Source organism: Aulonocara sp. 'chitande type north' Nkhata Bay, unplaced genomic scaffold (genome assembly GCF_057382095.1).
Source record: "Aulonocara sp. 'chitande type north' Nkhata Bay isolate Kocher_YH1m ecotype deep benthic unplaced genomic scaffold, A_spYH_male_GT1.1 unmapped_scaffold_20, whole genome shotgun sequence".
NCBI classification, from domain to species: Eukaryota; Metazoa; Chordata; class Actinopteri; order Cichliformes; family Cichlidae; genus Aulonocara; species Aulonocara sp. 'chitande type north' Nkhata Bay.
The window spans coordinates 4,784-30,019 of record NW_028234352.1 but is presented as its reverse complement, the minus strand read 5'-3'; the positions used below and the strand labels follow the sequence as shown (position 1 = coordinate 30,019).

General features: G+C 45.1%; 1 protein-coding gene across 17 annotated transcripts in view; it reads right to left on the bottom strand.

Moving 5' to 3' along the window:
- Positions 1-13,908, bottom strand: part of LOC147300638 (calcium/calmodulin-dependent protein kinase type II delta 1 chain) — a 75,609-nt gene extending 61,701 nt beyond the window's left edge. For 6 of the 17 annotated variants that reach the window (XM_086284961.1, XM_086284963.1, XM_086284965.1 and 3 more), the window contains exons 1-2: positions 13,583-13,906; positions 11,579-11,673 (exon numbers count right to left, since the gene is read on the bottom strand). In XM_086284961.1, coding sequence (XP_086141087.1) covers positions 11,579-11,673; positions 13,583-13,644 — 157 coding nt within the window. In that variant the 5' untranslated portion in view covers positions 13,645-13,906. Of the gene's footprint in view, positions 1-11,578; positions 11,674-13,582 lie in introns of all 17 variants that reach the window. The other 11 variants (XM_086284968.1, XM_086284971.1, XM_086284973.1 and 8 more) reach the window with 5 other exon arrangements.
- Between the last annotated feature and the right edge of the window lie 11,328 nt (positions 13,909-25,236).

Genomic DNA, 25,236 nt, shown 5'->3' with positions numbered 1-25,236 from the left:
ATAAACTGGAATCAACCACAGAAATGTGAAGTGAGTCATTGTGTATGCACTAAAAACGAACCAAATATTCAGCTGAATCAGAGCTTGCTACACTTTGACTGCTGGCACTTCAGCAGCATCACGGCTGGGTTGTTCTCTCAGAAAGGACAACTGTGAGGTAGAGACGCTGAGATGCTGCTTCTCTCCAGAGCGTCCTTCATTTAACAAATACAAACAAGTCTTTGAAAGAGAAAAAGCTCCATAACTGTTTGTGACGTTTCTCTGAAGAGTGCTTTTACTGAGGCAAACTAATATCTAGTGGACATCACGGGAAATAAAAACAGCAAATACATCGAACGCAGTCGTCTCTGAAGCAGTTCATTCAAGTGCAGCAGCTGACTAGTTCTGCCATAAAAACACATTCAGTTTAATAAAAATACTTAATCCACCAGAGCAAAGTCATCATATCGGGAACTCCTAACACTCCCGATCTCACTGGAAGCGTTTCTATGCCCGGGTCGTCGTCTGTTTGGGGAGACTCCCACAGGCCTTCAAGCACAGCCCACTCACAGCGTTTAAAGTGAAGTACAAAGACATTCAGGTCCGCTGTTATCTAGCCGACGCCGCCACGCGTTCAAACAGAGTTCCCACGGCAACAGGTTTGTCTCACAATCACATGCGATCATTTGATGCGGTGCTGCAGAAAAATGCTGTCACGGTTACAAACAGGTTTTTGCCTCTGTCCATCAGCACAGTGGGTTTTAGAGCAGTCACGGTGGGATTCATGCAGACCGTTAGCTTTGATTCAGGGCTTTGAGAAACTTCAAAGTCTTTTTAATGTGTTCCAAGCAGGGAAAAGAGCCAAAGGACTGGAGCAATGACGAGGGCCGCATCGTGGCGATAGATGAACGGGTTGGAGCACCCGCAGCTCTTGGGGCTGTTCCTGGTCTGCATTTGTTAGTTATCAAAAGCAGTCTGAAGAAGCAGCGTTGGTGAACCTGCAGCAGGATCATGCACTCCCCGCATCCACCATCAATTATGACCTGATGACTTGGTCCCAGGTCGACCAATGGAGAGGCCGTGACTCACTGTTCCAGGTGAGGGACCGGCTGCCTGTTTAGCAATAAAGTGGTGGCTGACTGGCATTACCATCTTCAGAGAGCCACGCCCACCTGGCTTAGAAACGATGAAGTGTGTGTTGCTCGGGTATCTGTAGTAAACATTATATCTTTGGTGGACCAGAGACGTCACCCCTCACAGCGACGTCACCTACGCAGCTCAATCAGTGCTACTTCCATCAAGTGAACCCACACACTTTGCTTCCTGGCTGACATCCCTGCTTCTCTGCACACAAGTGCTCTGTAGCTTCACACCATAATCTCCCAGTCACTCTAGATCTGCTCAGCCTGTGTCATAGCCTCACTGCTCTTAAGGAAATCACACCACTAACCTGCCTACGAGGCTCTTCCTTCCTTTATCACCTCTCATTCTTTTACTTTATTCTCTTTCAAGACAGCGTTTATTTCAACCGAAGAGCAACTCCTCAGTTTTAACGATTGTTACTAAAAAGTCACCAAACAGGTTTGGAAGCCTGTTTGTTTGGATCACAGACTCACAGCTCGTTTTTATTTATTTATTTAATTATGTTTATCCAACTAACTTATTTATTAGTCGTGACTGTTCAACTATAAATTGTAAAAGTACAACAAAGGACTGTTGTCCTGTAGCTGAGCATTCAAAGGTCTTAAAGAGACGCTCACAACGCTGCCCAGAAACAACTGAAACTCTGCTGCTCTTCTAGCCGACAACACTTCAATGATGATCCCAGTCTGCATGATCACATTGTCATGGAAACGTCATGCAGCAACAAAAGAGTTAGTAGTGAGGAGAAGATGTGGATTAAGGTCCGATCTGGTCAGCTTGTACAAACATGGCAACAGGTCCGTCTCTTTTGCTGTCAGTCAAAACTGAGCCATCTGTAAAGTTAGAGCTCTTAGAAACCACATGTGGTCCCTCACTACCAATCTGAAATGAACAGTTGCATTGTGGGAAACAAAGTGTTACTCTGCCCACTCGTGCACGCCGAGTTTGCCTTTGCATACTGAACCTTCTTTACTTCACTTCATGTTATTTCTCAAACTCATGGAAGCAAAGCTACAAGCAATGACTCATGTATGAAACACGGTCGTCCCTGAACTGCACTCCCTGTACGCTTGAGGCTCGATTCTTCTGTGCATGTAAAGCAAGGAGAATAAAGAAGGTCGCTGCTACGTCCACCTCCATCCAGAACTCACTGAACAAGCCGTGCATGAGCTCCGACTGCATTGAGTGTTTTTTATTCAGCCCACTGGGCGGATCATTTGGATCCCATCATACAGACGGTTTGTCTCTGAGATTATCCTTAACAGAGCAAAAATGATCTCAGCACGAGGATCCCACCTGAGTAACAGGTAGCAAGGACAAACGCAGCAGAATCTGTCTGAAGCAGCTTCTTCTCAGTGCTTCTTTCTGAGTCAGAAGAAGAGCTCTTACCGTGGCCACAGCTTCTTACGTCGGCCTGTTTGTGCACACTGTGTGCTCCGCTGTTAATATTCATTATTGATGCTCTAATCAATCCCCATGGTTAGTGATGGAGAAGATAACACACGTCAGACATCATTAAATGCTGGTGTTGTGTGTTTCAGTATTTCAGGCACCAAGGATGCAATTTGATATATGAAGGTGAGTTTGAGCAGCACATCTATAAGCTATCAGAGAATCATTTCTATTGCACGAATGATGAAGGATGAGCTGAAACAATTATTCTTTGATTCCCGGAGTAGGATTTACCCCCACCAGGGAGCAAACCTATTTAGCAGGGACATACTCATCAAACCCAACGTAAAGCAGGAGGTTACAGCTCTTTGCATCTGAAAGGTATAAAGTGACAGAGTTAAAACTCCAAAGCTGTTTGCAGTTTTTATGTTTTCATGGCTTGTTGCAGTTTGCACCTTTCAAAATCTGAGCCTTGTATTCAGCGGGCGCACCTCTTCCTAGGGCTGCTCGATTATGGCAAAAATGATAATCACGATTATTTTCACTGAAATTGAGATCGCGATTATTTGACGATATTTATTTAACCCTTTAAGACCTACTATAGAACCAAGTCCGCCAGAGCTTATATTATATTTTTACATGTTGTAGTGCCATTTATGGGAGCATTTCAAGTTGCTATACAACTGTTATAGCCCATATTTTAATAATATGTATGCATTAAGTCCATAGTAACTACATTAATTGCAAAAAAGTGCAATAAACTACAAAAAACAAATTGAAAATCATTTTTGTTTGTTTTTTACATGTATTTCTACTTGGAGAAATTTAAGAGGTTTATCCCTCAAAACTTTAAATACAAAAAAGTTGCAAAAAATAGTTTACAACAACAGGAAACTTATTTTGAGTGTGTTCATAGTTTTATTTTGGAGATACAGCAATTTTTATATACTGCAGGAAAAACAAAAAACAATCCTATGATGCAAATTTGCAAAGAAAACAGCAGGTGCATCAAAATAAACTATTTCCAGCAGTGCAATTCGAGTTCTAAGCATCCCAGAAACTATTCAGAAAAGTCAAACATGACCAGTATAGGCCTTTAAGGCCTACAAGTAAAAAAAACTACATTTCCGCGAAAATGACGTCACTTCCGGTTTCGGCCAGGAAATGGCGGACATGCGACAGTTCGCGCTGACGCCTGTTTCACTGTGGGAAGTGTTACGAACAGCTGATCGGATCGGCAAAGCGTGTTTCTGGAATATTATGTTTTTGTTCCTGCAAGAGCTTTTTATGCAGTTTTTGAAAAGCTATATGTGGAAGGAAACCGTGACCGAGGACAAGCTGATGGCATCAGATGTAAGTACAACTCCTCCGGTTTCATATGCAAAACAAATTATTGCGCTAGCTTACACGGTTCAGGTTCTACAGGGATTTAAAAATAGTTACACAACACGGAGCGTGCTGCTCTGACCGGCTTTAAAGGGTTAACAATGACTTTAAAAAATAATATAACATAGTGTGCAACACCACTGAAGTTTTTTTTAACCTCTCTTTTCAACCAACAGCAGTCACTCTCCTCTCCAAATAACTTCTGCTTAGCTTTCCGAGCTTCCCTCAGGTCCTCTTAATCAGCGGTCTCCAACCTTTTTTGCACCACGGACGGTTTATGCCCAACAATATTTTCACGGACCGGCCTTTAAGGTGTCGCGGATAAATGAGGGAGGGGCTAATAATCGGCTCAGTCATTTTTAATGATCGTTGAAAGCCCAGATCGTAATCGTGATTAAAATTCGATTAATTGAGCAGCCCTACCTCTTCCTTTATAGTTTTGTTTCCTGTCACTCCTCAAAACCACCGACTTCAAGAAAACCAGTTTTCCTTTTAAGGAGCTCGAGGAACCTCCCACAACCGGCGCACTTGTAGGCCATTACACGAATACACGATACAAAGCAGGGAGGTGTTTGGTAGGTGGACGGGGGGAGTCCTTCATGGGTCACGGACACATTAACCAATGAACACAACCAACCAATGGACAACGGACTGAACCATCAGAGGTCATGAGCAACAATGCCCTCCCTCTTTCCCTTTGCAGGAAATCTAAAGTAAACCAAGATAAGGACATGACTGAGAGGACAGAGTACGACTCTCCGCTCACTGAGCCAACCAGCAGTTTATTAAGGTGCAGGAGCGCACCACTGGAAGACGGTGTCCCTCCACAGGAGCACCCAGTCTGACAGACAAAGAAGCCTAATTAAAACAGGCACCTGTCCCTCAGCTGGCTGCCCTACTTGGCTAAATCAGGATTTAGAGTGAAGCCCAAAGGAATTACTCCAGTTTGTGTCTGTGGGTCAGGAGGGTTCTCGCGACTTAACAAAGCTACGACCAATGAAAGAAAACGCTGCACACTTTCCAGGGTAACTTGAAGCTAAAAAGACCAAAGTATCATCTTCTGGCAGAGTAGCTCAAGGATTACTCGTAATCCTGCCTCGAGGTTTGGAGGCAAAGCTCATGTGCATCTTAATGATGGAAAAGCTGGTGCAGCCAAACTTTCACCAAGAAGTCACTCAACTTATGGACACATGCATGACTGTACCACTGGCAACTGAGCCTCCAATTCCTCAGTCTGAATCACAGCTTTAAATCCAACCTTTGGCAATGAACCAGGTCACAGACATGAGCCATGACATTGAGACGTCTGAGGGACTTCCTTCCACGTGGATTCACCCTCAGTATGTGGCTGAGGCACCCGGACGCCCAAGAGGAACCAACTGAACTTAAACGTGAAAATGACTGTTACACTAACAAAGCTGCAGAAGCACTTGGTCACCGTGGGAAGTTAAAGGTGCATTTTAAGCAAGAGGAAACCTGTAGCAGTCCCAGGGAGGGAGGGGCATGACGGGGCTCGCGGAGGGAGGCGAGATGAACACAAGAACGACCTGCAGAATTTATCCACTCCACTTAAAAACTGAGCCTGGTTCTGCCGGAGGTTTCTTCCTGTTAAAAGGGAGTTTTTCCTTCCCACTGTCGCCAAAGTGCTGCTCACAGGGGGTCATATGATTGTTGGGTTTTCTCTGTATCTATGAGGCGCCTTGAGGCGGCTTTGTTGTGATTTGGCGCTATATAAATAAAATTGAATTGAAACCAGAGTAACTTATGCAAACTGATATTCTACAGCTGAACAGCTGAGGCCTCGTTTCCTGGACTCTGTTAATGCGTCTTGCTGTCGGACCGAAGTTGTTCTACTGCTTGTGCATCTTTCTTGTTGATCTCTTCCACGTCTCATGATGTTCTGATTTCTTATCTTCTCTCCAAATGGTAAATGGTACATGGCCTGGTTCTGATACAGCGCTTTTCTACTGGGAAAAACAAGTGTAAAGTGCACGCCTCACCCACTCATAGAAGCACTTTTTCCTTTGTATTCATCATTAACCTGCACTCATACTCCAGGAACTTGTGGTTAGTATCTTGCCCAAGGATTCGAGGGATCGAACCACCAACTATCCAACCAGGAGATGGCCTGCTCTGCTACACCCTTCTTTCACGTTTTATGTGCAGCTAGTCAGAGCTAAAACAGGAATATCATTAATGACATTTAGCTGAAGAAAACCCAAACAAAAGCCTAGCTTCCCCATCGTTTGATCGGATGAGAACTGAGGCAGCCTTTTGCCTCGGACTGGGGAGTCCTCACGCCCGCTGACAGTTGCTCTGTTACACGGCAGCCTACTTTCTGTTTTTCATGCTCCCCTGAGTAGGTCTGATGAGATATTTTTAGCCTGCTGCACACAGCTGTGCTTCACTTAAGAGAAAGTCTGGGGTGAAATCACCAATATTCTAATATATACACAAACACTTGAGCTGATCTGCAGCACTCGCAGTGATACACAAACTGTGGCTCCCTCACTGATAGATCAGACTGGAGTTAGAGGCCATCCTGGGTTAAACACAGCTGTCCATGTGCAGATGCATCAATAACATAATAAAAACATTAAATAAAATCAGATTAGTGAACTTTAGTGCCTGCATATGGAATCCCCACCCCTACATGAATGTTGACAGCTTTCTATGCGTTTCACCTTTTATTGTTTGTCGAGGTTTCAACTGTTTAACGTTCTTCTACAAAATGTGACTTAAGTTCTGGTGGACGACTCATACCAGGACCATTTCCATCCACGTGCAAAGCATCATAAACTAATGTGTGAACATGACCCTACTTTACAAATGTTCAGCTTCATATATCTGATTGTTCTTGCTTCCATAAAGCTTGGTGGGCATGCAGAGTCCAACTACACCGCCTGTTAAATACATGGACACACACACAGGATTCTGAGACCAGCAGCCTGAGCTCTGCACAGATTCACAAGTAAACACAGAACCTCCTGAACCTGGTCTCTCGTTGCCTGTTTGTAGGATGTATGAAGTGCAGCTTGCAGTCTGCAGGCGGCGGGCGCCCTCGGCATGAGAAGCTGTCTAAGTGATGGCAGACACACAAGGACGTGCACTTAGGGATACTGAGTCATCACTTCTGTCACACGAACAGCTCACTGGTCATTCAAGTCCTAGACCATGTGGGTCAGTCGAGACCTGAAGGATGAGCCGTGGACACAATGAGACCACGTCATGTAGAGCTGTACACGCTGCACGAGGCTCTGCTTTGTGTTACAGCATCTTCCTTTTGTAACGCACAACGTCTCTCTTTATCCACCTCTTTCATGTGTGGCCTTAGGAAGGCTGCTGTGTAACTGCTGTGTTAAGCCTGTGACATTGAATGCACACACACACACCTTTGATGGAGCACTTTACTGATGCGACCCTATAAAACCAGGACTGAGGGGTCAGGGGTCACGGCTCGTGGGTTTCGGTGTGTTAGGAGTGCTTGTGTTACGCTGTGTCTGAGCGCTGATCACAATCAACAGCACAAACACTCTAATATACTTCAACACCTACATGACCCCGCAGACTATATTTAGCTTCCCATCTCGTTGTGTTTCCATGGGGATGAAGAGTTCACATCGAGCGGCTGGGCCTCGGGTATTTTCCAGAAGCAACAACAAAGGGCTCCTGAACCAGAGCTTTCCCACAGCCGGTGGGTCTTCAAGTGATCACTTCCACTCCGGTGAGTCCAAGCATCACTGGGTCTGACTTTGTCCTTCATACAAGGCTGCCGTCAGTGAAGACTTCCACTTCACTACATCTGGGTGTTGTAGTTATGTTCGGGATTCTTCCAGTATTATGCTTTTATTTTGAAGAGCCGGTTAGAATGCAGATGCACTTTAAACCAGGGGTGTCAAACTGGCGGCCCGGGGACCCCTTACACTGACGTGACGAACTATAACCTGTGAATTGACCTGTGAAGGGAGGATTTGTTTGTTGTTGACTGCATTGACTGAGGCATGTAGCCTCATGGGTAGTGTAGTCTGTGCTGCAGAGAGCGTGGGACTGCCCCTCCCACTGTGTGTGTTTGAGCGCGAGGCAGAGAGAAAGTACGAGTTTCTACCGACAAGAAACGGAAGATGAAAGCATGTAAATATAACAACAACAACAGCTGCAGCCTGACGAGCCCGGCTGTAAGCAAGCCGTCCAGACTGTGCGCCGTGTTCCCCTCCGACACTCTAAAGCTCTGCTGGAGCCTTTCCACGCCTCTCTGACAGTTACCGGCTACGGGCCCAACACGGAGCCCGACGGATTAGCCAGAGCAACCTTCATCACGGTCCTGACCGAGGAAACAGCAGAGTGCAAAGATGCTGAGGGATCGGCTGTGTTAGTGCAGTACTGCGCTTTTATTTTGTTAAATACAATCACAGTTCGTGCTGCCACGCGTGCACACAGAGGACCGCTGTGTTTATTTGGTGGTTCAATGAAAGATCTGTGGTCACGTTTGCAGCTTGTCTTGTTCTACGATACTTGAAATTAAATTTTAGGAAACATTTGTGGGTGTTTTGTTTTTTGTACCACTTGAACACTAACGTGTCCAAAGAGACAACGGCGCCAGCAGGGCCCACAGCTCATCCAAGTTCGACAAACCTGCTTCACAGCGGACACGAGGAAGCCTGGGAGGAGCGCTCGACAGCAGAGCACAAATGACTCCTCGCTTTAACGTTCCATATGCAAGTTTACTTCATAACTCACACAATGCTTGTGTGCACAGTATAAGTGGCACCTGACCCAGCACTGTCCAACCACCTCGTTTTCTAGGTGCGGTGTAACAGGTAAGATCACCGTTTCTGAAGCCCCGGTGAGCTGACAGGAAAGTCCATGCACTGCTTCAGTGATGTTGAGGTTAGTGTTTTTCTGTCCACATGTGTGTCTGCTACGCTGGCAGTGTGACACATGAACCAACGATTTCCAGAGGGGACTGCATGTTGCATCAACATCTGACAGTACCGCACAAAGGTTACATGCATTGTTATCATTGCACTACTCACGATCGTCATTAGAGACTACAAACACATTTACTGGTAATAGCTACCTGCTAACGTGTTAGCAAAACCTGGTAATGACTTTTCAAATTAACCGATGCACTCTGAGCCTCACAAGTGCCAGCTTGTTTAGGCCGGGGGGGGTCTCCAGGTCTGGTGGCAACTCAGGAACTGAGGGAGACTGCATGTTGCATCAACATCTGACAGTACCGCACAAAGGTCTGTGAGCACAAACAGTTGCATTGTTATCATTGCACTACTCACGATCGTCATTAGAGACTACAAACACACAGGTCTGGTGGCAACTCAAAGCTGCACAATCTCCAGTGTGAACATCAAAATTAAAATCCATTAATTGAAAACTGTCCTCCTGCCTTGGCTGCTTCACCCTGCTGACGTGATGGTGCTGGCAGCTCAGGGCCGACACTGCTGCCAGTGCGTTCCCAGCATTGTCTATTAGTTTAACACTATTTCATAATTACTGTTCATTATGATGTAAATGAAGTGTCCACACTGTGACAGCAGATTAACATGCAGAACAGTCCCCATCACAGACGTGTAGATTCTCAGTGAGATCTATCAGAAAGCCTTCCAAGCTCAGCTGCAGCACTCTGCAACCACGTGTTCCTTCACTAGAACTACTGCTGATGTGATGTTTGCAGACACAGAAGAACTTTCAGGTGGAGCTTCTGTTTAGGACTTCTCCTCACAAAGCAGCCGTGGCATTGGTGGCACTCTGGCCTCTCCCTGAACGAGACCGTCAGTTCGGATCAGCACGCCACCGTATCTGCATGTGTTTGACTTTCAGAGCGTCTGTCCTCCGGCTGTGTGCTGACATCCTAAAGTGCTGCAGGCCAGATTAAAGGGATTTCACAATTTGAATGAAGAGATGTCACTGTGAATGTTGTGATTTATCAGAAGGTAACCAACCCATAAACCTGTAAACCAGAACGCGGTGCTTACGCGTAAGCGAGCTGTGTTTGAGCAATGTGGTGATGTGGCCAAAAGACAGCAGCATCATATCGGCTTTCTTTGGGATTTCACTTATTCTGAAGGCGCAACCCAAAGGGCTCATCTGCATCTCTGCCTCAAGAGCTAGGATTATTTTCACCTCATGACGCTGAGTGATGGAAAACTAGGATGGATGTTTTTCTCCTCGTGAACAGCCCCATTAGATTTATATGCAATTCTTTTATAAACACTCCTCTGTCCAACTGACCTTCTTCTCCTCATTGAGCCTAAATAAGCCCGGCGTGGACTTATGACAAACTAGCTCAATATAAGCGACATGAATGTGAAACGTCCATCTTTCTTATTCATGTCTGTGTCTCAAAATAAACCGTTCACGCTGATATTTACATCGTTTTCATGTAGAATTTCTTAGCCTTCTCTCTCCTCTTATATTTAAAATGACCACACTACGGACAAGCGACTGTTGTTATGCGTTGTCGTTAGCAACAGCGAGGCCAACGACGAGCATCGCGCGGCTCCGCTAGTTTATTTCCACATAAACCTTTCACAATAAAGCTGAAGATCCTGTTGAGATTTTTCAAAATAAACGGAATCAGGTGAAATTGTATTTAGGGACGAGATGCTAAAAAGAGCCGTCAGCACGCCGCCCCGCAGCACGCCGCCCCGCAGCACGCCGTGTAATGCATACAAAGAAAATCGCGGCCGTTCCAACTCATCTACCACTCGACTGCAGCTACACGACGCCCAGCTGAAAACACTTCATGCAGGTCGAGCTGCCCGAGACTCACAGAAGTTACAGAAAACAAAAGTTTTGTGATGAATATCGTTGTCAGCACGACAAACGTCTGATATCAGGGATGTGAGATCATCGTCGCTCAGCCCTGGGACAAACCATCTACCGTGCCTGCTCTCCCTTCTCATTGGTTATGATGTCCTCCAAGGCTACAAGGTTAAAATGAGTTCCTAATCTCTCAGCAGCTAAATGAGTCTTTTTCTTTTTGTTTCATTGTTGCAAGTCTCCCTTTTTAAAACCACATTTGCAAACCCTTTGCTTTCCACACAGCTGCTAGCTGCAGGGAAACCCCCTGCTCCCCTCCTGAGAGGCTGCACTGCAGTCACTCTCCATCACCACGGCCCATCTATTCAAGCCCGTCTCCTTCAGTTTGTGCGCCGTGCTTCTGCCGATCAGCACTTGGACAGCAGCGGACGCCTGGGCTCCTGCTGCACGGACACTGATGAAGTTGTTTTTGTTCTGTTAGTAAGAAGATGAAAACTTTAAAGACAAAAGAGAAGCTTCTGGGTTGGACAGACACCATCACATGAAGTTCACGAGGCAACGCTCTATAATCATGTTTTAATGTGAAGACCTCATCACAAATCACCGGCTCACACAGCAGAACGAGTCGTGAAAAGGCCGTTCTTCCTGTCGGTGCCACTGTGACGATGCAATAACAAACACGGAAAATAAAAGTGAATTTGAAGCTGCAGGCAGTGAAACCCGACCACATCTGGCTGCTACTGAGATGACACGGGCAGCAATGGCAGAGGCATGAAAACCATAGAGCCAAAAAGAAAGAGGAAGCTGGTTTGAGGCGTGACGGGGCTAAAAAGAAGCTATTCCCTCTGAGTGAGCCACCGCTGCATGTTTGCAGTGAGAGCCTGAAGCAGCATGTACTCACCTCTAGCAGACAACTTCTTGGTGTTGATTATCTTTGCAGCATACTCCTGCCCCGTGGAGATCTTCATGCACCGCCTCACCACAGAGAAGGCCCCCCTACAGGACACAATGAAGCAGGGATCAGCCTCTGCACAACCAGACTCCTCATAATGTGCAAAGACAGCTGTGAAAATGACATTTAAAGTGTTTTCTGTTGCACTGTTACATCTGAAAGTCCCGGTCGAGTCTCGGTGTCACGAGTCCAAAGTTTCAAGAGCCATTTTACAACACGCACCATTCGACGGTGCAACTAACCCTGCAACAAGTCAGAGGCCGTCTAACTCCCCACTTGTCCCTTTTCAGCGTGCAGAGTGATCGTTGTGAAGCAGCTTATTTTCAGCTTCTTGGTTTCTGTTCCTAAACCAGCAGCAAGTGAAGTAAAGTGAGTGAAACATGCAACGAATGAGCAGCTGTGCAGCTGCCCGTGTCCACAGCCACGTGTAAGCAGGCTTCATATTCTGCTGCAGACACAGACAGCTGGACTTCTCTGGCATCTGCCTGAAGTCGCCGCCTCGACATCGCTGGTGCACTTTAATCACGCTTCAACACGAGCGAGCGAGGCAGCGCTCCTCTTTACGTGAGCGCAGCCTGACCCTACAGGAGAAAGCCCGGGTTAGCACCCGGCGCTGTGACGGGCTTCACTGAGCCAAACGCCACAAACAAAGCTCGACTGTGCTGAACATCATTCGTAGTAAAACTGATGACTTTGCATATGAAACTATGCAAAGTCCTCATCCATGAAGAACTTTGTTGTAGCAAAGTGGAAAAAGGGTCTGCTTTTTAAAAACTTTTGAATCATTTGTCTTTGTTTCGTTTGCCTTCTCGCGCTTCTTCTTCTCTCTGTGCTGACGTTCACTGTCGCTCTTTTCAACCAATCGCTGCTCTAGCTACACATAGTGTATTTGGGAGGCCTGTACGCGACTGACAGCTGAACATACAGGTTAACCAGAAGAACTTTCAGTGGCTGCGGGTTGCAAACTAAACCACACACAGGTGAGCATCAGGTGGATGTCAGGCAAGTATATGCACATCCTCTCGGAGCTCAGACTAAAGGTCGGGTCAGAGGTCATCAGCTGAAGCACACGTGGAAGCATCAGCAGATCCCTGATCAGCAGCCACACCTGCTTCCTGCTCATGTAAACTGGAGAAGGCTTCAAACAGGCCTTTCTAAGAAGCGCCTCGTCGTAGCAGCGGCAAAGCATCCAGTTTACATCATTCACACAACTTTGCATCCAGTGGTTCTTCAGTGAAGGCCCGCAATAACTCAAGTCTTTGTTCGGGTCAGAATAACAAAGTGAAGCAATCATTTGAATGAACCACAGTGACGTGATGACCGTTCAGGCTGACCCCAGATCAGGCCGAGATCAACCACAGCTCCCCAAAGCCAGCTCGGGTTCAGGTGCATGCGTGATGAAGCGAATGGGGCGGGACTGTGGACAGAAACACGTCGTTGGCGTCTGCACAGAGGGGCGGGACTGTGGACAGAAACACGTCGTTGGCGTCTGCACAGAGGGACGGGACTGTGGACAGAAACACGTCGTTGTTTACGAGTGACCCCACTGACCCCAACGAAACCAACTTCCTGCATTTATGACACACTGACTGGTTTTTGACAGAAGTTGTCCTCAGCCGTGTTTTCTCCTCAGCACGCAGCATTTAGAGGCCACACTTAAAACACGGAGCTATTTCAGTCGGTCCCTCGGACCCTTTAACGCGCTCGGTACTGACGGGCGGGGTTCATAAAGTCCCGAAACAGCCACGAAGTATTACAGACGTGGAGTCAAACACGGATCCTACAGTATCTGTGCGGCTGTTAGCCGACAGTAAGACTACAGGTACAGTGAAGTGCCCACAGCGCCGACTGCACCTTCAAGGTGGGGTCAGGCAGGCGGAGGTGGCTCCGTGACTCCACGGCAGCAACTGAAAGCAGCAGTAACTTCAGAGACACAAAGAGTCACGAACTCACTTCCCCAGCTCCTCGTACAGCTGGTACTCGTCGGTAAACCTGGTGCAGGTCGTTGAAGCCATGCCGAGGTGATCGACTCGGGAACTGGAAGCTCGCTCGGTAAACAGTCTCCACGAATCCCTCCGAGTCCCAAAGAGCCACTTGTCGCGCCGGGGAAAGAAATGAAAGCGCAGCCGGGAGGTCCTGTGGGCGGAAGTCCTGCAAGCAGCGCAGCCTCCGCGTGTCTGTCCCGGTCCCGCTCGCAAACCTCGGCTCAGTCCTGGACGTCGCGACCTACTGCTGCGCTCGTCTCAGCCGCTTGGATTAGTTACCACGGTCAAGACAAGGCCACGCACACGGGCACACTTCCGGTGGTGAAACCACAATAAAGCCAACTTCGGACCCGCGCTCTCACGTCCTCGTGTGACGTGAATATTTTTGGCAAAATTAACAGCAAATATTTAATTTGAGGTTTATCTGATATTTATGTCACACCAACTAATCCTAATCTCAACGTGATTTTTTCCCTCTTTTTACATTTTGTGACTCTTAAACTAAGGTTCACGCGGTTCATGATACATATTTGATAAAATAAATTTGATGTTATTTCAATATTTCAATTATTCCAACTATTTCACGTCACGTTTGAGCACCACCGTTTTACTTCTTTTGCTTTGTTTTATTTTGTAGGAAACTAGCACAACTTCCGCTTTTTTCCGCGGGCCTGATGAAGCAGAATTTCACCTCAGCGCTTCCTTATTGGGAATCCTGCACAAGGGCTCCCTCTACAGGCAGCAAGTCTGCCCTGCTGAAATCCAGGCTGTTGGTCCGCAAAACACACGGTTCTCTTTCGTTTAACAGAACAAAACAACTATTTCTGATGGTAAATAAAAGTCACAAAAATCATATCTATCGCTTATAGGTTGGTTAATTCACCCTTATTTCCACTGAAAAGGTCCCAACAACTGGTTCTGAAGGCAGGAATTAACTTAAGATAAATGGGAGATATTTGATAGGGTGGAGGAGCTGTGTTTCCACATGAAAACTGGACAAAGGTATGAAATAAAATATAGAGTGATGTGCTAAAACACAGCTTGATCCAAAACACACAGTCTGCACTCCCATCACTTTCTTGCAGCAACCTTCTGCACCAGATGCAGACGAGACAACGTGAGTGAACGATTTCCAAGTACAGCGAGTTACAGCAATCTAATCATGAGGAGATTGTTGTGGTGCTAACAGTCTTTGTGTCACTGAGGGAAAGGATGGAGTTCATTAATGTTCTTAACCTTTAAAAACCAGTTCAACACATGTAACATGTCCAAGCTGAGTAGAAATGATACCAAGATTCAATCCACGGGCTTGAAATGATACTTCTACTCACTGTGGTTTGTAAGGACCAAAAGGAATCTGTCTTTACTTTGAAACAGTCACAGAGTTCCACTTCCACAGGCCAGCCAAGACTACAGAGTTACAGTAAGCACATGAAAAGAATGGTACATTTGTCTGTTGTCAGTTTGGAAGTGTTAGCAGACTTTATGCTTACAGAAGATTTAAGCAAAACTGAGATAAATCAGTGGCCACCTAGTACAGGAAAAGAAGCTTCCTATCTGTACAGAAAGGACTCTGAGGATAAGGTCTGTACTTTGGCAAATTGATCCTTGAGGTACTTTAAAAGACACTTTTAAATCAAGTGCTGCAGTAAGATCTTAAAGAGCTGAACTGGCACCATCTCCAGTCTAATCTGAAATCAGGAGGCCGTTAGAAAGACTGATGTAAATGTTTCTGTTGTGTTACAGCTGAATGGCTGTGTGGACACCGCTTTCTCGAGACATATTTATTTAAGACTTGTCAAGGTTTGCACTGTTACGTGTACACAAAAGGAAAAGCCCTCGTTCTGTTATTTGCTTTATCTGCAGCAGCAGAGTGTTTCAGGTCAACACTGCCATGACTCACAGTCAACAGGATCAATAAGTCACCACCTTTGAAGTTCTTTTTGATACCACAAAGAGCCTTGGAAAGCCCTTCCCTACTGTTCGAACCAGCTGAAGGGACATGGAGCCACGTACAGGAGACTGAAGAGCCCTGTGGGGCCCAGAAGGTCAGCCTGCTGTTAGAACCAGCTTCCTGTTTTCAGACACTGATTTTATCTCTTGTGTGCAAAAGTCACTGAGTTCAGGCTACAAATAAAAGCAACCAAATATATTCAAAATGACTCAAGTTCAGGGGATACACATGCATCTTATGTATATAAAAGAAATATAAACTAATATAAGATAAGAAAATGAAATGTCGCGATTGAATACGGGTAAAACGCGCAGTGCCTTTGTTTCATACGCACATGGTGGAAAAAGCACGGCGGCGACGGAGGACGAGAAGAGCGAAAGCGGATCTTTGAATGAAACAGATGAACCTGAACTGGTTTGTAAAAATGCTGCAGCTTCAGTGGTGTGGAACTGGTTTGGCTTTCGACCGTCAGATACACAACAAAGAACATTTTTTGCAGAACATGCAAGCGGGCCGTCGTTATTACCGTGTTTTTCAGACTATAAGGCGCTCTCAAGCCTTTCATTTCCCCCAATATCGACAGTGCGCCTTATGTATGAATTCTGGTTGTGTTTACTGACCTCGAACGGATTTTATGTGGAACAGGCGCTCGAAAATCTGCCATAAAATGTTTTAGTAGGACTTCGGTAAGCTATGAAGCCGCTTGATTGTCGGAGCATGTCATCAGTCATGTCGATATAGAATAGAATAGAATAGAATAGAATACTTTTATTTGTCAATTTCTTCAAATGTACTTGCCATACAAAGGAATTGAAATTACGTTTCACACTGTCCCATGCGTAGACATTGACAACAATAAGGTGCAGATGCACAACAAAAAAACAGCCCTAACAATAAAGTAATAAATAGTAATATAATAATATAAACAGTGCCAAAAGAAATACCAAAAATATATATATAGCTGCAGGTGTGTGCAATTGCAATGCAAGTCAGGAATGTTTTCAGTTCCCGGTTCAGAGAGTGTTTCCTTGCTGGAGAGTGTGCGTGGGTGAGGGGGAGAGAGAGAGGAGGAGTAGAGTCCAATCTGTCTTCCTATACTTCTGCCAATCTGGTGATTCTGCTGGCTGGGAGTCGGGAGGGAAGAGAGTTCAGCAGTCTCACAGCCTGGTGGATGAAGCTGTTGGTGAGCCTGGTAGTGTGGGAGCGGAGACTTCTGTATCTCTTTCCAGAGGGCAGGAGGCTGAACAGACAGTGCGCGGGGTGGGTTGCATCGTTGACAATTGTGATGGCTTTGCGGGTGAGGCGAGTGGTGTAAATGTCTTGCAGGGAGGGGAGTGGTACACCAACTATCCTCTCAGCTGTTCTCACAATGCGTTGTAGAGCTTTTCTGTTATAGTCAGTGCAGCTACCGCCCCACACAGTGATGCAGCTGGAGAGGATACTTTCAATAGTTCCTCTGTAGAATGTAGTCAGGATGGGTGGTGGAGCACTTGCCCGCTTGAGTTTGCGCAGGAAGTAGAGGCGCTGTTGTGCTTTCTTGGCCAGTGATGCTGTGCTGGTGGTCCAAGAGAGGTCCTCACTGATGTGCACCCCCAGGAACTTGGTGCTGCTCACCCTCTCCACCGCAGCGCCGTCGATGGTCAATGGGGGGTGACAGGTGTGGCCTCTCTGGAAGTTGACAATAATCTCCTTGGTCTTACTAACATTTAGCAGGAGGTTGTTGTCTCTGCACCACGTGGTCAGGAGCTCAACCTCTTTCCTGTAGTGGGTCTCATCGCCCTTGGTGATGAGCCCCACCAGCGTTGTGTCGTCCGCAAACTTCACAAGGTGGTTGGAGCTGTAGGTTGGTGTGCAGTCATGTGTCAACAGGGTGAAGAGCAGAGGACTGAGCACACAGCCTTGTGGAGCCCCCGTGCTCAGGGTGATGCTGTTTGAGACCTTGTTGCCCACACGCACCGCTTGAGGCCTCTGGCTGAGGAAATCCAGCAGCCAGTTGCAGAGGGAGGTGCTGAGGCCCAGTCTGTCCAGTTTACAGATGAGTTGTTGTGGTATTATGGTGTTGAATGCTGAGCTAAAGTCTATGAACAGCATTCTCACATATGAGTCTTTCTTGTCCAGATGAGTTAGGGCTGGGTGGAGGGCAGAGCAGATTGCATCCTCTGTGGATCGTTTCGCTCTGTATGCGAACTGGTGTGGGTCCAGGGTGGGAGGTAGGGTGGATTTGATGTGTGACATGACTAGTCGTTCAAAGCACTTCATAATAATGGGTGTCAGTGCCACGGGGCGGTGGTCATTGAAACAGGCTGGGGATGGTTTCTTTGGCACAGGTATGATGGTGGCTATCAAAGATATATCCTGATAAATGTTTTTGCCCATAGATAGATAGAGTCATATTTGCATTCCTATGCTGAACTGATATCATACACAGATGCACACAATTGTCAAACTATGTTTTCATTTAATGTCACTTTCTCAGTTTTTCTCTGTCATATATGTGGACAGACAGACAGATTCATTAACCCTTATTTAACCAGGAAGAGCCATTGAGACTAAAAACCTCTGGCCAAGATAGGCAGCAGCAGCTGTCTCAGAAATGACTCAATTAAACACAGGCAGCAACAACACACATGCAAACATAAATGAAAAAATTAAATAAAATTCAGTAAAATTCAATAAAGTTCAAATAAAAATAAAAAATCAGTTAAAATAAATCAGTCTAACTGAAACAGTTGCATGTTATGGGCCTCAAGGATTCGTAGTTTAGATTTAAAAGCACTTATTGAAATGAATTCAGGACGAAGAGAATACCGACCAGCATGTTTCATTGCAAGCAGGGAACATAGATAAGAAGGCAGCAACCCAAGAATCGCCTTAGATATAAACTGAGTTCCTCCGACTTACCAAAGCAGGCCGTCCTACCTGAGAGTATACGAGATACTGAGATTCACGGTTAGTGATGAACCTCAGAGAAGGATACACAGTATGAACCATTCAAAGACACTGAGCAGAAGCATTCATATATAGAATATCTCCATAATCCAGCACAGGCAAACATGCTGCAGCAACCAGCTGCTTCTTTGTATTAAAGGAGAAACACAACTTCTTTTGAAAATAAACTCAACTTCAGGTTTTTCACAAGGTTCTCTACATGTGGTTTGAAGGTGAGTCGTCAATTAAGAGTCCCAGATATTTACAGGTGTGAACCAACTCTATCTGTACAGAAAGCATCGTCATCATCAGTTGGCTGCCTGACTTGCTGACTGGGCTGATTATCTCCTCTCGTTTCTAAGAATAGACCTTTTCATTGAGGAACAACTGCACGGCTACATGTTGTCAGACATGCACACACACACACACACACACACACACACACACACACACGCACGCACGCACGCACACGCACACGCACACACACACACACACAAGCTGTCTATTTGCATCACCATGACGATGGGTTATTTTTAGGACTGACTCCAAAGCAGCGATCTCCTGCTCCGTGCTGCCCTCTAGTGTTAAGATGTGGTCCAAATCTATTGTGCGCCCTAATAATGATGAGTGGTGATTGAAGAGGAAGCTTGAACCCAGGCTCTGGACATTTTCATGACAAGTGACAGCGCAGACATGTGCTAACGAGAGAACATGTTTTATCATCATGAAGTCACCATGAAGCATCGTTAAAGTGTCACTACAGTAACGCTGCAGGGAGAAAGAAGTGTTGACTCGTGTTTTTAATAACACTGTCCGTGTTATGTGTATCCATTTATCATGTACGCTCCTTTGCTCTGTGGACTAAAAGGTTTCGTTGTATTCATGAAATAAACCAGAATTGCAATGACTGCATGTTTTACTGTTTTTCTGCTTTTGTTCACTCCGAGTTCGACAAAGGCCACAGCTCACGAACATCACAGAGCAGTCTCAGTGTGTTTAGCTGCATTTACCCTGAACACAATCAGCTGACTGAGAGAAACGCCTGTAGTCCTCACTTTGGTCATTGTGAATGTTGAAGGAGATTTGTTCCACCTTATACTAGTGTTTCCTGCACTTAATCCAACACTACTATGTTCTATTTAAATCCAGATTCCTTTTATAGTTTGCAGTGAAATTTGTTAAACCGTTGCTTATTGGGACAGAAGTCCAAGTTGCTCTTTACTAATGTAACGATGTAAAAGAATGAATATGGTTTTGTTGTTGTTAAATTCCTGTCAACCTTGGGATCTCAACCATGGGTTTATTTAGAAACTTTTATTTTGAAAATCCGCAGCGGAAGTCTGCTACTGGTAAACGGGCTTTCCCTAAGCTTATCCGTTAGTAGCAATGAAGCTTTTGCTGTGGTAAGTTCTTCCTCAGTCCGCCCTGACTGAATATGAGTTTAAAACATATTTGAAAATCCTCATTGAAGTTAACATGACAGTGCATTAACAGCATGAACTGCCCATACAGTAGCATCAGAGTAGATTCAGTTCTATGACCTTGTTTTGCAATTAATGGGTTAGACGGTAGGAAAAATGGACACGCTGAGCTAGCGGCTAACAGCTAGAGGAGACTGTCGAGTCTAATAATTTGAAACTTCTCTTGATAGTTGGGCGGGATCCTGTTGCTGGAAACCCATGGTTATTCATGTCCCATGTTATTGCAGGTATGTGTATTTGAAACATGTATTTGGTTGAGCTGCAGGCTAATTCTGTAATACTGCTTATTAAGTTTTGCCCAGTAGATGGCAGCATTGTTCCATTTACTATTGTACATGAAAGGAAATTTTGGCTTTGGTCTGGAAGTTTATTTATATTCACATGAATGTGCATTTAAGTGAATTAATTTCTCTTTCGTTACCTAAACCACAATGCAGTAATGTTTTTATTTTATTTTCCGTGATACATTTTGTTGCCATTTTATTTTTCAATCAATATTTGTTTTTTATTTATTTTGAGAAAACTGAGAGTTCCACTATACGATCATTTGTTTATACATTAGTAGCAATGAAGCTTTTGCTGTGTTGGGTGGAATCCTGTTGCTGGAAACCCATGGTTACTCATGTCCCATGTTATTGCAGAAACCCACAAAAGGGGAATAAACCACACCTGAGCTCTACCCATCTCGAGTCCTGAGTTTTACTCATACAGCACCGGACATAGAGACTGAGGGGGGTTACACTAATACATTGTAGATAGGTTTATTGCTGAATGACACAGCTAGCAGTCTCACACACTCTTTAGGTCTTTGAAGTTTTGTGTGTAATGGTTTAAACTCTCACACCTCACCCTTTCCTCCCAGTATCACAACAGTCTGACCCCCAAAGTACGGCTCAGTAACAAGGACTCTGAAGTCAGAACACAAAGATACAGCTGGAAGATGAGTGATTGCGTTTTTTATGATGCGTAGTAAAACTACCCCCTCTTCTTCTTCTCTGTGTTGTTGTTCTTGTGTGTGTGTGTGTGTGTGTGTGTGTGTGTGTGTGTGTGCGCCTTAGAAGTCAAAGTACACATTAGCCACACTTACAAAGAACATTTTGAATTTAATTTAGAACTGAGATTACAAGTTGTAAGCAGAAATCTTACGCTCAGCCAGAAACATGTTTCCCCACTTTCACGATGCTGAGGTGTCAAATCCACAACCCCAACAGATGGTTTGACACACGCTGGGTTCAAACACTCAAAAATCAACACAACAGCAGGTTCAAGAACGGCAAGTCCCCGTTTACCTACACAGCCTCACACACTATAGATTTTTAAAGTTGTGGTGTACAATGGTTTAGCCACAGATGTGACTTCTTATTTCTAAATGTCTACACAATAATAGGCACCGTGTGCTCTGTGACATTATCGTCTTCTGCTTCCATTGGTTTGCATTTTAAACTCCCAGCCTATCAGGTTGTTATGAACGGTTTATATTTCTAACATTTTGTGATGTAAAAGTGAACCACAGGCTTTTTTATTTCCTGTATGATGGGATGACTTAAGACACGAGTTATTAAAAAATATATAAATGACAGTGTGACGGCCATGATACTTTATGCGGTCAAATATGTTAAGGATAATGTTTCTCAATATAAAATTGCAAAAAGCTTTTGGATAGGATACAACATCCTGAAAACAGTTTCCTCAGGACCTGCTGAACCTGCCGATATTCAAGCTGAAGAAAATGAAACTTTTGTTTTGTTGCTCTACAGATGAAAGAAAAATATGTTTAACAATTCAACAAGAGCAGCACCTTCAACACATGTACATTCAAATTTTGGAACAAGCTCAACATTGATGTTGTTCAATAGTTTTTATCCGTTTTTATCCATTTTATGTCATTTTATGGCTTTAATATTTCCAGCTGATAAGGAGACTTACAGCATTTCAAATGCTTTAAACATCCACTTTGTCTGTAACGACAGCATCAAACTACAGAGCATTGTTTTTATTAAAATTCAACATTTTCAGATGAAATTCAATTCAATTTTATTTATATATCACCAAATCACAACAAAAGTCCCCTCAAGGCGCTTCATAGATACAGAGAAAAACCCAGCAATCATATGACCCCCTATGAGCAAGCACTTTGGCAACAGTGGGAAGGAAAAACTCCCTTTTAACAGGAAGAAACCTCTAGCAGAACCAGGCTCAGGGAGGGGCGGGGCCATCTGCTGTGATTGGTTGGGGTGAGAGAAGGAAGACAGGATAAAGACATGCTGTGGAAGAGAGACAGAGATTAATAACAGATATGATTCAATGCAGAGAGGGCTGTTAATACATAGTGAGTGAGAAAGGTGACTGGAAAGGAAAAACTCAATGCATCATGGGAATCCCCGGCAGCCTATGTCTATTGCAGCATAACTACGGGAGGATTCAGGGTCACCTGGTCCAGCCCTAACTATATGCTTTAGCAAAAAGGAAAGTTTTAAGCCTAATCTTGAAAGTAGAGGTAGTGTCTGTCTCCTGAATCCAAACTGGAAGCTGGTTCCACAGAAGAGGGGCCTGAAAACTGAAGGCTCTGCCTCCCATTCTACTTTTAAATACTCTAGGAACAACAAGTAGGCCTGCAGAGCGAGAGCGAAGTGCTCTAATAGGGTGATATGGTACTACAAGGTCATTAAGATAAGATGGGGCCTGATTATTTAAGACCTTGTATGTGAGGAGCAGGATTTTGAATTCTGGATTTAACAGGAAGCCAATGAAGGGAAGCCAAAACAGGAGAAATCTGCTCTCTCCTTCTAGTCCCTGTCAGGACTCTTGCTGCAGCATTTTGGATTAGCTGAAGGCTTTTCAGTGAGTTTTTTGGACATCCTGATAATAATGAATTACAGTCGTCCAGCCTGGAAGTAATAAATGCATGAACTAGTTTTTCAGCGTCACTCTGAGACAGGATATTTCTAACTTTAGAGATGTTGCACAAATGGAAGAAAGCAGTCTTACATATTTGTTTAATATGTGCTTTGAAGGACATGTCCTGGTCAAAAATGACTCCAAGGTTCCTCACAGTGTTACTGGAGGCCAAGGTAATGCCATCCAGAGTAAGAATCTGGTTAGATACCATATTTCTAAGATTTTCAGGGCCGAGTACAATAACCTCAGTTTTATCTGAATTAAGAAGCAGAAAGTTAGCGGCCATCCAGGTCTTTATGTCTTTAAGACATTCCTGCAGTTTAACTCATTGGTGTGGGTTATCTGGCTTCATGGACAGATAGAGCTGGGTGTCATCAGCATAGCAGTGTAAATGTATGCTATGTCTTCTAATGATGCTGCCTAAGGGAAGCATGTATAGTGTAAACAGAATTGGTCCTAGCACTGAACCCTGTGGAACTCCATAATTAACCTCAGTGTGTGAAGAGGACTCTCCATTTACATGCACAAATTGGAGTCTATTAGATACCGTATTTTCACGACCATAAGGCGCACTTAAAAGTCTTAGATTTTCTTCAAAAAGTGCGGCGCGCCCTATAGCGCGGTGCGCCCTATGTGTTGTAAGGAGGACGTAGTAGAGAACACCATGAGATCGTTAAAGGGTGAAGTGTGGGCGTTGATCGTATATACCGGGACAATCGCACATACCTGTATAAAAGAACAGGTATGTGCATTATGCAGGACATCGTTGTTTTAACAACCCTGAAAATGGCAAAGAGACACGCTTATGAAGCACAGTTTAAACTGAAGGCCATCAGCTACGCGGAGGAACATGGAAATCGAGCAGCGGCGAGAGAATTTAAGATTAACGAATCGATGGTTCGCAAATGGAGGAAGCTGGAAAACAAGCTCCGGCAGGTCAAGAAAACGCAGCTGAGTTTCCGCGGACATAAGGCGAGGTGGCTCGAGTTGGAGGAAAGACTCGAGCGGTGGATCATCGAGCAAAGAGCGAGCGGGAGAAGCGTTTCGACGGTCACCATTCGGCTAAAAGCAGTTTCACTAGCTGAAGAGATGAACATTGAACATTTCCAAGGAGGTCCGTCTTGGTGCTTTCGTTTTATGAAACGGTGCCATTTTTCCATCCGGACCAGGACTACGGTAGCGCAGCAACTTCCAGCAGATTATAAGGAAAAGCTGGCCATCTTCTCCTACTGCAGCAAACACATCGGCGACAAAAACATCCAGCCCAGCCACATCACAAACATGGACGAGGTCCCGCTCACTTTTGACATCCCGGTGAGTCACACTGTGGAGAAGAAGGGGACCAGCACGGTAGCGATACGCACAACGGGGCACGAAAAGTCTTCTTTCACTGTTGTGCTTGGCTGCCATGCTAATGGACAGAAACTGCCGCCTATGGTGATTTTTAAGCGAAAGACTTTGCCTAAAGAGAAGTTTCCAGCAGAAATCATCATTAAGGCAAATGAAAAGGGCTGGATGGATGAGGAAATGATGAAAGACTGGCTGAGGGAGGTGTATGTAAGGAGACCAGGTGGTTTTTTCCACGCATCACCATCGCTGTTGATCTGTGACTCTATGCGTGCCCATCTCACAGCCGATGGGAGCGATGGATGACCGGTGGAGACCACAGTTTCACTAAGAGTGGAAGGCAGCGCCGGGCGAGTTACGCCACAATTTGCCAATGGATTGTAGATGCTTGGGCTAACATGTCTGCTGGCACTGTTGTTCGAGCTTTCGCAAAAGCCGGCATCGTTTCCGAGGAGCCGCACGGCACGAAAAGTGACTCTGACGGTGAAGACAGTGAACCTGGCATGTTTGATGGAGATTTAGCGCAGCTGTTCAATTCAGACACAGAGGATGAGGACTTCGATGGGTTTGATTGATGATAAAAATGTGAGTACCAAACTTTGTTTTGCTCCTGCTTTATTTTTAAATATGCACACTTGTATGCTTGTGTGTTGTTGATGATGACGATTACTGGTAATAAAAATGTGAGTAAGGTACCGAATTCAGGTTTGCTCCCGCTTTATTTTTAAATACGCATACGGTACTTGTATGCGCCCTATGATCCAGTGCGCCTTATGTGTGTGTTAAATACAGTAAGGGCACACATAACTGAGACTGCGCCTTTTAGCACAGTGCGCCTTATGGTCGTGAAAATACGGTAGATATGATACAAACCACTGCAGCGCAGTACCTGTAATACCTACAGCATGTTCTAATCGCTCTAATAGGATATTATGGTCGACAGTATCGAACGCTGCACTGAGGTCTAGCAGGACAAGCACAGAGATGAGTCCACTGTCAGAGGCCATAAGAAGA